The 16072-nt window shown below is 42.7% G+C and overlaps 1 protein-coding gene across 1 annotated transcript in view; it reads right to left on the bottom strand.

The window, feature by feature from the left end:
- LOC121551643 (heparan sulfate glucosamine 3-O-sulfotransferase 6-like) overlaps positions 1–2029 on the bottom strand; it is a 30120-nt gene extending 28091 nt beyond the window's left edge. The window contains exon 1 of the mRNA XM_041864349.2: positions 1183–2029. Coding sequence (XP_041720283.1) covers positions 1183–1727 — 545 coding nt within the window. The 5' untranslated portion in view covers positions 1728–2029. The remainder of the gene's footprint in view (positions 1–1182) is intronic.
- Between the last annotated feature and the right edge of the window lie 14043 nt (positions 2030–16072).

Raw genomic sequence — 16072 nt, 5'->3', positions numbered from 1 at the left:
AATGTTCATTGCTCGTGTTTCTTGGCCCAAGCAAGTCTCTTCTTATTATTGGTGTTCTTTAAGAGTGGTTTCTTTGCAGCAATTTGACGATGAAGGCCTGATTCACACAGTCTCCTCTGAACAGTTGATGTTGAGATGTGTCTGTTACCCCCCACTGATTGGCTCAAACACATTAAGAAGGAAAGAAATTCCACAAATTAACTTTTAAGAAGGCACACCTGTTAATTGAAATGCATTCCAGGTGACTATCTCATGAAGCTGGTTGAGAGAAGGCCAAGAGTGTGCAAAGCTGTCATCAAGGCAAAGGGTGGCTATTTGAAGAATCTCAAATATAATATATTTTGATTTGTTTAACACTTTTTTGGTTACTACATGATTCCATACGTGTTATTTCATAGTTTTGATGTCTTCACTATTATTCTATAATGTAAAAAATTAAGAAAAACCCTTGAATGAGTAGGTGAGTCCAAACTTTGACTGGTAGTGTACATGGATTGTATGTTAATATGGGATGTCATGTTGAACTGTATAAATGGTGTTTAAAACACTGTCATGATTAACAACACCCCAGGGACTTATAGCTTCTTCATCTACATCAAGTCAGGCAGGGTTGTATTGACACACACACACACACACACACAGGACACCACCTCACACTCACACACACACACACACACACTCACACACACACACACACACACACACACACACACACACACACACACACACACACACACACACACACACACACACACACACACACACACTCACAGAACTGGATATCTGACTGTCAATGTGTACATCTCTATGTCTGTTATTGACAAGAGACTTCAGCAGAATTCTCCACAGGTGAAAAGCTTCCCCAGGGGAGAACACTGCTCATCATCTACCCGTCATCCTTTCTCCATTCATCATCCTACAGTGGCTGAGGTGTCATCTTTCTCCAAGGCTCAACATGCAGCTTCAACTGAAACTGTTGTCAACAATACAAATACAACTAAATGCTATGTTAGATGTTTATATTGCAACTGATTTGATATGTATGAAATACAGCCCCAGCCCCCAATTCACAGATTCGATTCAACAAGATCACTGCACAATAGGCTAGAAGCCGCGCATGGTTTTTACTGGCACTGATAAACACTCTATGAACATTGTAAAGTAGCAGAATATGTGCCTTACCTGTACCACTCAAGTCCTTTCTCGTAGAACCTGTCGAAAAAGTGAGGTTCTGCCCCGACAGCTCTCACGTCCGGATGAATCCGCAGGAACTCCAGCAGAGCCCGCGTTCCACCTTTCTTCACGCCGATTATGATGGCTTGGGGGAACTTCTTACTCTCAAATGTGTTGGACACGGGGATGCCGTTACCAGCTACATTTTCCTTAGTGCTCTGCGGTATCTCTTGTGGGAGCAGTCCGCCTTCAACACCCTGTAGCGAGGCGACGGGCTCGTCCGTTGAAGGGTCTGTCCTGTTCCAGTGAGTCGGTGCGCCCGGGTGGTGAGGATAGAGTCGCGCTGGCGGTCGCAGATTGTCGTACGCACGGTCGGAGACATAGTCTCTGTTTACAGTGTGATGGTCATCCATCTGTCTCGGCGCCGAGTCACATAATCCGGTAAAACAGTAGAAGAAATAGGTGAAAATCACGACCATGGTAAAACACACGGATACTTTGGACTGCGCCTTTCCAAAGTTGAGCCTTGTTCTACAGCCCACACTACATCCCATGAGTCGCTGTCCTGTTCGGTGCGCAAGTAACAAAATGTTGTCAGCATACTGCTTTTTCTTACGTTGAATAGTCTAATTGTTCTCTATATAACTATTTCCTAAATCCTGAAAAGTTTAGTTGTTTCATCATCATAACACCCCAAAATTGGAGCATTGTCATCGAACTTATCAAGGTGATCCTCATACCATTGTCACGCATCATTACACTAGACAGAAAACGGGTTTTTAACCTTTTTAAACAAGCATTTGTCATTCTGCATGGCTCAATACTTTTAATTCAGTAATGATTCCACTGCCTTGCTGTGCACTCAAGTCAGCTCTGGTGCTCTCTCATGGAAGGTTTCCCCTCTCCTCTCCTTCAAAGATTGCTGACACACCCTTTAAAAAATCTCCACCCTTCCCTTCTCCAGCAATGGATAACATGCCCCATGAGACGTTTAGCAGCATTCAATGGTGTAAGCTATTGTCAACTGCTGGTTCTTTATTCTACTGTACTTGTTAAGCTATACACCTCTCTTCATCCTTCCAGACTGGGTTGTGTAACAAGCATATGTTTGAATCAATTTACAGCCCACAGAAAATAATACCATCACAATTTAACACAGTGTATCAACTTTTAAAATCAAAAGAGTAATGTATTTTAATGGTGCATGCTGTCCCAGGAAATGGACAAAAAACGAATAACAACCTTTCCCCCTTTGAACCTCATGATAGATGAAACGTTCCTCTTATGAATGAGAATGACCCTTAGGACATCCATCCAAACCATTGTACTTTATCTGCACCTCGAGACTCCTTGTCATAAGAACAAGTGGTGCGGCAGTCCTTTCATATCTACTGACACAAGTCTCACAACAAAGACTTGAAAAGCAGAGCCCTGCCCCTAACTCATTCCCAAGCATACCTGTTGTAGATACAGTGTTATGGTTTGGTGTAACCTAGCAGAATAGAAGGCATTGTTGGGAGAGAGATCATCACATCACACTGTAGGTCTATAATGTATAGAGTTTCAGGGCCGACAAAGGTGTGTGTGTGTGTGTGTGTGTGCACATGCATGTGTGTGTGTGTCAGGTCCTTTGAACCTGACCAATATCAGCGTCTCCAGTTAGAATAAACTGGAGGAGAGATCATCTGTCTGGGAACCACATGCACACAGACACCCCTGGGGGAAGAAGCTATGGTACAACCCGAGACAACTGACAGAGAGAGAGAGAGGCAGAGACAGAGCAAGAAAGAGCGAGAGAAGGAGAGGGGGGAGACAAGGGGGTAGAGAGGGAGAGGTGGCAAAGAGAATGGAGGGCGAGAGGGTAGCAAGAGAGGATGGAGAAAGGGAGAGGGAAAGAGAGAGAGAGAGGGGGGAGGGAGAGGTGGCAAGGTAATACAGGGAGAGAGGGAGGATAGCATGAGAGAGGAGGAGACAAGGTGTGAGGTGTATAAAGGCATCAGCATGCTTCAGTTGGGCTGGCGGCTAACCAGAGTCAGCTAGGCCAAGCGAACCAGTGTGCTCCCATACTCCCTTAAAAGACATTCGCTTGAAAAACGAGAAAAAGCAGCAATAGTACTGTTTGTCCATTTAGAGACACTGTAGCCAGTCAACACTTCCTCAAAATAGTTAGAATTAATCTATGATAACTCAAGAAATCTGTCATTGATTTTGACGTTTTTTGCAGAGGAGATCTTAGTCGCGCAATTTTACATCTAACTAAGATGTTTGGTGCAGTATTTCTAAATGAAAAAATGTGCATGAAAATGAGTTGTCTCTCACTGAATGACAACAAAGACTTTACTGAAGAATCCCTGCTGTTGACCAATCACCGACGAAGGGGTGTAGACTTTGGCTACCGTTTTCGGCTAGCCTCAAGAGAAAAGGTTGTGTGCCTGCACAAAAAAAAAAAACGTACTGAAGTCCAAAACGAACAAAAACGTCACAAAATGTCAGCATAATATATGCACAAACTCTTCCGAACTGTTTCGGCTGGGAAGCATGCAGACGCCTTAAGAGAGCGATGAAGGTGGAGAACGTCAACAGATCGTTTTGAAACAGTCAATATGAATCATGAACAAACATTTGGCCATATCTCTCAGGTTGTCTTTCCGATTTGTTCCACGTCACTAAAATTCCTTTATTTATTTTCTGTGAATAATAGTTTTGCAGCAAGCTCCATGCATATTCCATTCAGAGACAAATTAACAGTAAAACAAAGTAAAAGTTGACGTGTCATACATGACTCAAACGTCCACCTGTAGAAAAAGACGTGTTTGAAACTGTGCTTAAACAATGGTCTCCATGGATACTGGCATCTGCAGAGCAAATATAGAATAATGATATGTTTTTAAGCATAAACAGCCATTGTAAATCCATGTAAGGACAGGGCAGACTGGCACTGTGGAATTCACAGCTCTGAAAAAACGTTCTGATTGCGTTCAAAATGGCTATCCTATTCCCTATGTAGTGCACTACATTCGACCAGGGCCCATAGGGCATATATAGGGTGCCATTTCAGACGCAACCCTCTGTGATTTAGGAATAGGAAAGACGGTCATAGAGTCACAATGAGGTCAACATGCAGCCTTTCTTTCATCAGACTTTTTATTGGCTTTTCTCCCGTACTAATTGCTCTATTTGGGCCTGTATGCTGACAGTTCTGGATCCAGAAATGTAAACGTAAAAAATGTAGAAACAAACAGTATTTTCTGGTGGTGATGTTGAAAAACACGTTTGAAGAGAGTGTGTGTGTGTCTGGGGGTGGGGGGGGGGAACGGTGTATACGTGCGTGTGTGTGTGTGTGCCTGCTGGTGTTCACGTGTGTGTGTCCATATGTCTACGTGTGTGTGTTACTGATAGATTTCCATAGCTAGCGGCCCGCAGATGGTGTGTCCATGTGTCAGCCATTACGGCAAATTACAAGTCCTCCCCACCGAAAAGGAGAACGTTCCGCTCTCATTTTGTCATTTCCAGGACTGGAGAAGAGAAGCTCTGGGCTATAGTTGTGATAGCCACAAGATACCCAGCAGAGATGGTTGAAAACCATTTCGACAGATCCCTCTAACCACCACCCATGAGAGGGTATTTAGCGTCTACATGGATATCTGGAGTCCTTTAGGAAACGTTACCCGATGTGTATATTGTGGCTGCCTCACAAATTGCAACCTATTCCCTATAGAGTACACTACTTCTGGTCGGATCAAAAGCAGTGACCATATAGAAAATAGGGTGCAATTTGGGACGGACCCATTGTGTCTGAATGCTACTACGTCCTCTTCATCAAGATATTTAGTAATAATGGATTCCACATTGAGGACGTATAAACCTCCCTTTCTCAGCACTACTGTACTGGATGTGTTTCACATGTGTTCCTTTGATTTGATTCTCATCTGATATCAGTTCAATGATCCTTTTTAATTTAGGGACATTAACATTTTCACAGTAATTTGACTATATTGATTCAATTATATTGTGTCCCAAATGGCACCCCTGTGCAATACTTTTGACCAGGTCCCATAGGGCTTTGGTCAAAAGTAGTGCACTATATAGGGATAAGGATGCCGTTTGGGACACAACCATAGTCGGTATATAGAACTTCTATTGTGATATGTATCACTTCTTTTGCACTGGATCTAAGGTAGACCACCCCTCACTCCAATCACCAGAGATCTAGTGTGGTACAAGGCTGTGTCTGAAGTTTGTCTTGTTTGAAAAGAGAACGGAAATCTCCCTTACCCCCAGGGGCGCTAAGTCCATCTCTCTGTTACTACACACTCACACTCACACACTCACATGTACACACATGTACACACACACACGCACGCACGCACGCACGCACGCATGCACACACACACACACACACACACAAACAAATACACACACACCTCTGATTGTAACAGGATATCCCACTGGGTCAGACCTACAGACAGACAGGATCACAGAACCCAGAGAGATACATCAAAGTCGATGGTGACACAGCTCTATACAATGAAAGCACCACCCCTCCTCTCTACCGCCATCGTTCCTTCCTCCTCCCTTTTTTTATTTCCCCTTTTATCTGAATGCCACAGGTGAATGATAGATGGATGGAGAGATGGAAGGTTGGGTGTGGTGACTGATCTCTACATTCGACCCATCCTCCAGGGTCCCTACACCAGTGTATATCCTACCTCCAGGCCTCCCCTCCCCTCTCCCATCCCCCCAGCCTGAAGCACTACCCAGACCCATACAGTTACATCCATGCACCTGGCCTCCAGGTTGGCTTTCATAGCACAGCAGACCCTAAGGCTTGTAGGGACACCACTAATATGGTGGTCTTTGGGAAAATAAAGTTATTGCAGCTTACTCTAAAAACCTCAAAGGCTGTTTGGATCAATAGACTGTTGCACACATGGGCTTAGATATTATGCAAAACTTGTGATTAGAAACATTGGTTTACACACCTGTTGTTGATTTGTGGTTGAAGTCTAGTTAAAATAAGGGGTAATGTACGTTGATTACTTTTTGTGAAATCAATAGAAAAATAACATATATTTTGCATATTCAACGAAAAAAGTCATATATCTTGCGAATTCAACAAAAAAAATCCATTGATCAGTATGTTGAAAAAAATATGGCATTGATGTAATGTGTTTTTGCCTGGTGGGAGGTTTGTTCACTATGAAAGATCAATATAACAATTTCTTCCTATTTAATAGATGTATAGTTACAGTATCTACAGTGGTTGGACATCCAGAAGCCATTTGAGGAGAAACAGTTTTTTTCAGTTTTATCACGTTGGCTATAAAGTCCATCCAGGAGTCTTTCATCTAGTTTTATTTACCTTCGCAGGAGTCTCTATTGTACTGAGGGAGGGAACCAGGTATAGGGCACTCTGACAGTAAGGATGGGAATTACTCTGGATGACAATTATGTCATCACATAAGCCACACAGCGTTTGAGAAACGCCTGCTCTACTAATACAAAACACTGTGGCGAAAGAGGTTCAGAATGTCAAAGTGTGTGTGTGTGTGTACATGTGTATAGTGTGTGTGTGTGTGTGTGTGTGTGTGAGTGTGAGTGTGAGTGTGAGTGTGAGAGAGAGAGAGAGAGAGAGAGAGAGAGAGAGAGAGAGAGAGAGAATAAGATTAGTGAAAAGGAGAAAAGGGGTAGAACGAGGGAGAGAGAGCTCTGATTAGTTCACTATACAGTTTCATACCTTGAAGCTCGCTTGAGGGATTAACCAAGACTTGTGTCTGCAAAGCTGACAGCCCTGTAAAGGTGTGTGTGTGTGTGTGTGCATGTGTAAGGGTTGGTGTGAGGTGTGACCCAGGTGCGGTGCAGAATAGACAGTAGGCAGTAGGCAGAGATTGTGAAACAAGGATCTTTACTGGTGGTCCCGAAGCCAGGATACAAAGCAACGGACTTAACACGATAAAAGAAAGGTGGAGCAAATAAGTCTCCAAAAACAGGCTGACAGCCAAAATACGAAATAGTAACTGTGACTGAGATAATAAAGAAACAGGGAGAACACTTCTCGAGTACCTGTACATACTTCTCCGATCAGACACTGATTAGTACTGCTGAGCATAGAGAAACTAGCAGAGAAAACTGAGCAAGGGAACACAGGGAAGTGAGGGCATACATACACAGGTGAACAGGTAGACACAGTTGACACCAATAGGATGATGATTAGTCAGGACTGTGAGTCAGGAGGTGCCTAAGGTTGTCGGAGGATGACACCTAGTGGGTCGCTCCGGAACTGCGACCCCCTCCTGTAACAGCATGTGTGTGTGTGTGTGTGTGTGTGTGTCCGAGCATGCCTGTGGAATGTGTCTGCATATGTGCACACGCATGAGGAGAGTGTGTGTGGGAGGGAAAATATGCCCTTTGATCTTTGTCTATATTCCATATTTGCGTGTACATCTGTCTCATACACACACACTGAGCTGTTGTCTAAATGCTTTTGGGAGAGTCCCTGTGGCTTTCTTTCATTCAAGCCTCGTAGTCTTAACCTCTACTGCCATGACGTCAACATGAAACCACAACTTCCCTTCTTTTATGTGTTACTGTCACCATGCATTTCCACCCAGCTCTCTTTTCCATTGAACGATTCACTGAACGGACAGGGAAGACTGGATCCTGGGCTGGGCGGATGGACCACACCAGAATCACTCTCCAACTGGATTTTCTCCTCAACACTTAAAGCCTACCCACAACACTATATCAATCCACAATACCACAAGGCTATGGAAACACAAATAGAGAGAGCATGAGAGAGAGGAGAACAAAACGGCAGCCGTCAGTTGGGTTTCCGGAGTCAGTAATTATTGGTTGGATCAAGGATGTGTTTCTCGCCTTGTGAAATTCCCCCATCACCAAAGGAATGTGACACGCCACCCTGACATCACCTGAGACCTCACAGAGGCACAAAAGGTGAGACACTGTCCTCTTGATTGATTGATTGATTTTATTTGTCAGTTAAAAATGTACATATATACTGTGACGTCACGAGAGGCTACACAGCTTTCAGCGGGATTGCTCAAGTAGTGCAAGGAGACAAGGTTCAAACAAAACAAGGATTTTATTATAGGTCTTGGGAAATTAACGAAAATATAACAAAATTCTGTTCTCTTGTGGCTCTTTAAGGGTTAACAGTTCAGGGATGTCTCTTCCACATCCAAAATCATAATTCTCACTCGCTCAGATAACTTTTCCCCAGCCTTACTGTAGTCCACGTTGCAGCTAGTGGCCAACCCAGCAAAAAGTCCTTCCAAATGTCTCTCACGTATTTCCACAGGTGCATATATCCAAAGGTGAGTATTTCCCAAAGGTAAGTATCTCCAAATCCTTATATTCCTCATGGAAGTGGACGTGCAGCACTCTTGTCCTCCAGAGAGCCCAGGTTGGAGACTGTGTCTCTTCACCCCCCACACACTCCCTCAGTGTGTCTCTTCCCTTCCCAAACCTTCAGCTCATCAGCTCCTCATTTGTTTCAGCTGCGTGGGAAGATTGGCCATAGAGGGGTGGAGTTCCCGACCATACCAGCAGATGGAGCCATAGCTGTCTGGGTTTGCAGCCACCTCAGGGGGATGTAACGTCCCTCCAGGACACAGCCTCTCGTGACATCACAATACATAGTACATAGATCTTAAACCATGATGTCCTCTTAAATCATGGTGTCCTCTTAAACCATGGCATCCTCTTAAATCATGGTGTCCTCTTAAACCATGGTGTCCTCTTAATTAAATCATAGTGTCCTCTTAGACCATGTGTCCTCTTAAATTATGGTGTCCTCTTCGATCATGGTGTCCTCTTAAATCATGGTGTCCTCTTAGACCATGGTGTACTCTTAAATTACGGTGTCCTCGTAGACCATGGTGTCCTCTTAGACCATGGTTTCCTCTTAAAACATGAATGACGTCATCTAAGACCATTTGTGTACTCTTAAATCAGGGTGTCCTCTTAGACCATGTGTCCTCTTAAATGATGGTGTCCTCTTCGACCATGGTGTCCTCTTAAATCATGGTGTCCTCTTAGACCATGGTGTCCTCTTAAATCATGGTGTACTCTTAGACCACGGTGTCCTCTTAAAACCTGAATGATGTCCTCTAAGACCATTGGTGTACTCTTAAATCAGGGTGTCCTCTTAGACTATTGGTGTACTCTTAAACAATGATGCACATCATGTCCACTGCCTCGCTGTCGAGTCACGTCCAGTAGTATACATATCACATGGTTTGTGAGAACATACACACCCCAGACAGGACATTGGCTAGTGATGATATCTTCAGCCAGAGGGGACAGGAGTATACCTAGATATGTGCATGTCTGATGTCTTCCTTCAGTGAGTCAGGGGGAGAGCCATGGTGGATGGCCTATGCTCCTGAGGGGACACTGAGGATTAGGTTAAGAATGTCTTTCCTCTGTAGCAAGACACACTTATGAGAGTGGAACTTCAAGGGGGGTGAGGGGGTTTCCTTCAAAAGTCAGACTCTCTTAGGGAAGTCTGGGTACCTCTACCTCAGTCTTGGTATATTCGCTCTTAGGGAAGTCTGGGTACCTCTACCTCAGTCTTGTGTAGAGGAGAGGGTTGGAGTGGGGCGTCTGTGTTCCCCAGTGTATGGAGGGGGTTTGCTCTCTCTCTCTCTCTCTCTCTCTCTCTCTCTCTCTCTCTCTCTCTCTCTCTCTCTCTCTCTCTCTCTCTCTCTCTCTCTGGATTATGGGGGTTAAAGGGGTGTCTGACGGGAGTCTGTCATCTTCAGTTCCTCAGTTCTGTGGGAATCTGCTCTGAGGCTCTGACCTCATCATTGAACTAACCCCTCTCCCCTCTCCCCTCTCCCTCTCCCCTCTCCTCACTTTGGCCTGGGTCCAGGTTCTGGGGTCTGGGGACACACACCAGACAGGGACTCCTATGCCACAATGAAAGTCTATTAATGCTGTGGGAGATTTCCCCACATACTTAAGTAATTGCTTAACTCGCAAAGAGTTATGTTGTTTACATCAGCCTCATTCGCATAATCAGTTTCTACAGTTGATAGGTTATTTCTCACAGATTACTGTAACAAATTGATTTACAACTGAGTCAAGTCTAAAATCCCCCATCCTGAAAGCAAAGCAAAGACGCTGTAACAGTTCCAACATCCAGTACATTTGAAAGAGCCGCTGCACTGTGGATGTGTGTGTTTGTTTTGTATGGGGGTGGAGAGAGGAGCAGAAGACCAATTTCTCATGGACGTAACAGTTGGATTAATAAAACGTTTTATTGTTGAATTGAAGTAACGTTTATCCATAGAGCAGTGGTTCCCAAACTTTATTAAATCACAAGCATAAAGCATAGAATACGAGGATTTTGCAGCATTTCATTTCACCATCCATACTTAGAGCGGACTAATCTAACCCTCTCATGTCTTTGATGAATGTGGACCACACAACGCACATTCCTCACCAAGTCTTACTACCTGTGTCAGTCTGGTCCACAGGACACTCACAGGACACTCACAGTACACTCACAGGACACTCACAGGACACTCACAGTACACTCACAGTACACTCACAGGACACTCACAGTACACTCACAGTACACTCACAGGACACTCCGGACATGGCTACAAAGACATCAAACCCAGTGGAAAGAAGCTGACAAATAGACAGAGTAAATAAATGTCAGTTGAATGAGTTGGAGGATTAGGAGGTATTTGCTTCCTTGGCACGCCATTCAAAGAACAACGTGTGATAATTAAATCTGAACTGCACTGGCCAATTTTAGATACTAAATCAAAGTTTTTTCAACTGTGGAATATTAATCTTGTGTGAATTTATTATTTTAGTTATTTCAAAAAGTGTCAAGATCTGGTGAAATTGATGGTCTTGGTGTTGTTCATATACAGTATAAAGTAATGTCAATGAATCCCTCAACATCTTTCATGTCAGGATATTATATGCTCTAGGAAAAAAAAATTCTAAAAGGGTTCTTCGGCTGTCCCCATGGGAGAACCCTTTTGGGTTCCAGGTAGAACCCTTTTGGGTTCTATGTAGAACCCTGTGAAAAAGGTTCTACATGGAACCCAAAAGCGTTCTACCTGAAACCAAAAGGATTCTACCTGGAACTAAAAAGGGTTCTCCAAAGGATTCTCCTATGGGGACAGCCGAATAACCCTTTTAGGTTCTAGATAGCACCTTTTTCTAAGAGTTTAGGAGTTTGCTGAGAACTTACCTCTGCTGAGACTTACAGTGTGTCAGAGACAGGTGTGTGTGTGTGTGTTTGTGTATGTGTGTGTGCATGTGTGAAGCAGGTTAGGGAGGTGTGTTCACACAGGAGGAGCTGAAGGGCAGAAATCTGTAGAAATCTGGAATTCCCCTCATTCAGGTGATGAGGGGGATCCAGATGTGAATGGAAATGAACACACATGTTCACACACACACACACACACACACACACACACACACACACACACACACACACACACACACACACACACACACACACACACACACACACACACACACACACACGTCTCCTCCACGGTGTAAAGTTGGAACAATCACCCCTCTCCTCCTCTCTTCCTCCAACACCGGTGTTTATCTACACTAAAGAAAGACAGTCCTTCTCCATAGCTCCCATCTATTTCATCACAGTATCTCCTGTTCTCACCTGCAGTGTGAGAATAAAATTCAAACACACACATCCACATGGCTCCGTAACACCACTCGTATGCTGGGGGATGATGTGGATTATGGATAATTGCCCAGGTTACCATCATTCAGGAGAAGAAAAGGGATCTGGATCTCCCAAGACACCCTGAATTTATACCACAGAGGTTAGCAATCAGGACTACCAGAAGATAAATTAGGACCCCCCCATCTGGGGCCCGGAGGGGTTCCCTAGACAAGTACACACTCACATGCATGCATGCAGAGATACACATGCAATGCACACATACACACACGCACACAAACGCAGGCCTATTCACACACACACACACACACACACACACACACACACACACACACACACACCACACCACACCACACCACATACACATATGGAGAACACTAAAAGCCCTATCCAGAGATGAGAGAGAGAGGATGAGCTGCTGGTTATCCATGGCACCATACCCAGGGAAATACTGAGATAGTTATGTCGGAGCATGATTCACTTTATGTGTGTGTATGTGTCTCTGCTTTTTCCACCACCCATTGAAGTTTCAACCATCTTCCAAATGACCTCGGTTGAAAGTGATTGGACTGAAATCTTAAACCTTATCCGATATTCCCTTTTCTTAAAACGTGTGCGCTTGATAAATGTTTCCCTCTGATGCTCCTATTATCTCTGATTCCATTTCATCATTCATTGACACCAGCTTGACTTTTCCAGGACTCCTGAATGCTTGACTCCTTTACTGGTCCATCAGGATGAATCAAACCAAGACTCAACCCAAAGAGACACAGAACGAGGTAGCAGAGCTCAATTCCTTGGGATCTATAGAAAGAAAACAAACATAAAAAATAAGAAGAAAATTGTAAAAAATAAGAAAGAATGTATATATATATATATATTTTTTTAAGGTGGCTGTTCTGTCTTGTTTTTAAGTGTTGACAGCCAGTAGACACCATGTTTATATTGGAGGAGGTGACGCATTTAAGTAGCGAAGCATTTCATTTGATCATGGTTGGGGATGGAAGTAATTTTTTGTTGGTTGTGCGCAAACTTGTCAAACTAAAATATAGGATATATTTATTGTCTTAAGGGGGAAGGTGTTGCAGGCTTTGGTAATTCCATATATATTTCGAGGTCGGACATTAGCACATTAGCACGTGGGTGCACTGATTGGTGTCACCTTGTCAGTCAGTTTGTGTTACACCTGTGCTGGTTTGTCCATCTCGTTAATCGGAAGGTGGTTCACTTATGCTGACCCAGGTGATATTTAAGAGCTGCTGGCCCAGTGCTCCAGTCTTGAGAGATTTGGAGGGTTAACACCTTTAGTTGGCGCTCCCTATTTGATTTCTAGAAAAACTTTATCTGATCTTCCCTGTTTTCATTTTGCTCCACTTTTTGGTTTGCTTCCTGTCTTTAAGTTTGGTGTGGGTTTTATTTTATTTCGTTTGCCTCTTGTTGGGCAAATTTTGTGGGAGCTCATGGTGGGTGTCTTTTAGGTCCCAGTTGTTGTTGCTAGTCAACTTTCAGTGGACACCCCCATGAGTGTGAACACAGACACAGCCTCAATACCATAAACACGTTATAACCTGAACACAGCCTCAATACCATAAACATATTATAACCTGAACACAGCCTCAATACCATAAACAAATTATAACCTGAACACAGACTCAATACCATAAACACGTTATAACCTGAACACAGCCTCAATACCATAAACACATTATAACCTGAACACAGCCTCAATGCCATAAACACATTATAACCTGAACACAGCCTCAATACCATAAACACATTATAACCTGTACACAGACTCAATACCATAAACACGTTATAACCTGAACACAGCCTCAATACCATAACCACATTATAACCTGAACACAGCCTCAATACCATAAACACATTCTAACCTGAACACAGCCTCAATACCATAACCACATTATAACCTGAACACAGCCTCAATACCATAAACATATTATAACCTGAACACAGTCTCAATAACATAAACACATTCTAACCTGAACACAGTCTCAATACCATAAACACATTCTAACCTGAACACAGCCTCAATACCATAAACACATTCTAACCTGAACACAGCCTCAATACCATAAACACATTCTAACCTGAACACAGCCTCAATACCACAGACATGTTCTAACCTGAACACAGCCTCAATACCATAAACACATTCTAACCTGAACACAGTCTCAATACCATAAACACATTCTAACCTGAACACAGCCTCATACCATAAACACATTATAACCTGAACACAGCCTCAATACCATAAACACATTATAACCTGAACCCAGCCTCAATACCATAAACACGTTATAATCTGAACACAGCCTCAATACCATAAACACATTATAACCTGAACACAGCCTCAATACCATAAACACATTATAACCTGAACACAGCCTCAATACCATAACCACATTATAACCTGAACACAGCCTCAATACCATAAACATGTTATAACCTGAACACAGCCTCAATACCATAAAACACATTCTAACCTGAGCACAGTCTCAATACCATAAACACACTCTAACCTGAACACAGCCTCAATACCATAAACACATTATAACCTGAACACAGCCTCAATACCATAAACACATTATAACCTGAACCCAGCCTCAATACCATAAACACGTTATAACCTGAACACAGCCTCAATACCATAAACACATTATAACCTGAACAGCCTCAATACCATAAACACATTATAACCTGAACACAGCCTCAATACCATAAACACATTATAACCTGAACACAGCCTCAATACCATAACCACATTATAACCTGAACACAGCCTCAATACCATAAACATGTTGTAACCTGAACACAGCCTCTATACCATAAAACACATTCTAACCTGAACACAGCCTCAATACCATGAACACATTATAACCTGAACACAGCCTCAATACCATAACCACATGATAACCTGAACACAGCCTCAATACCATAAACATGTTATAACCTGAACACAGCCTCAATACCATAAAACACATTCTAACCTGAACACAGTCTCAATACCATAAACACATTCTAACCTGAACACAGTCTCAATACCATAAACACATTCTAACCTGAACACAGCCTCAATACCATAAACACATTCTAACCTGAACACAGTCTCAATACCATAAACATGTTATAACCTGAACACAGCCTCAATACCATAAACACGTTATAACCTGAACACAGTCTCAATACCATAAACACATTATAACCTGAACCCAGCCTCAATACCATAAACACGTTATAACCTGAACACAGCCTCAATACCATAAACACATTATAACCTGAACAGCCTCAATACCATAAACACATTATAACCTGAACACAGCCTCAATACCATAAACACATTATAACCTGAACACAGCCTCAATACCATAACCACATTATAACCTGAACACAGCCTCAATACCATAAACATGTTGTAACCTGAACACAGCCTCTATACCATAAAACACATTCTAACCTGAACACAGCCTCAATACCATAAACACATTATAACCTGAACACAGCCTCAATACCATAACCACATTATAACCTGAACACAGCCTCAATACCATAAACATGTTGTAACCTGAACACAGCCTCTATACCATAAAACACATTCTAACCTGAACACAGCCTCAATACCATAAACACATTATAACCTGAACACAGCCTCAATACCATAACCACATTATAACCTGAACACAGCCTCAATACCATAAACATGTTATAACCTGAACACAGCCTCAATACCATAAAACACATTCTAACCTGAACACAGTCTCAATACCATAAACACATTCTAACCTGAACACAGTCTCAATACCATAAACACATTCTAACCTGAACACAGCCTCAATACCATAAACACATTCTAACCTGAACACAGTCTCATTACCATAAACATGTTATAACCTGAACACAGCCTCAATACCATAAACACGTTATAACCTGAACACAGTCTCAATACCATAAACACATTCTAACCTGAACACAGCCTCAATACCATAAACACATTATAACCTGAACACAGCCTCAATACCATAAACACATTCTAACCTGAACACAGTCTCAATACCATAAACACATTCTAACCTGAACACAGCCTCAATACCATAAACACATTCTAACCTGAACACAGCCTCAATACCATAAACACATTATAACCTGAACACAGCCTCAATACCATAAACATGTTATAACCTGAAC

The sequence above is a fragment of the Coregonus clupeaformis genome, chromosome 35 (assembly GCF_020615455.1).
Source record: "Coregonus clupeaformis isolate EN_2021a chromosome 35, ASM2061545v1, whole genome shotgun sequence".
Lineage (NCBI taxonomy): Eukaryota > Metazoa > Chordata > Actinopteri > Salmoniformes > Salmonidae > Coregonus > Coregonus clupeaformis.
This window is presented reverse-complemented; position numbering and strand designations above follow the sequence as displayed.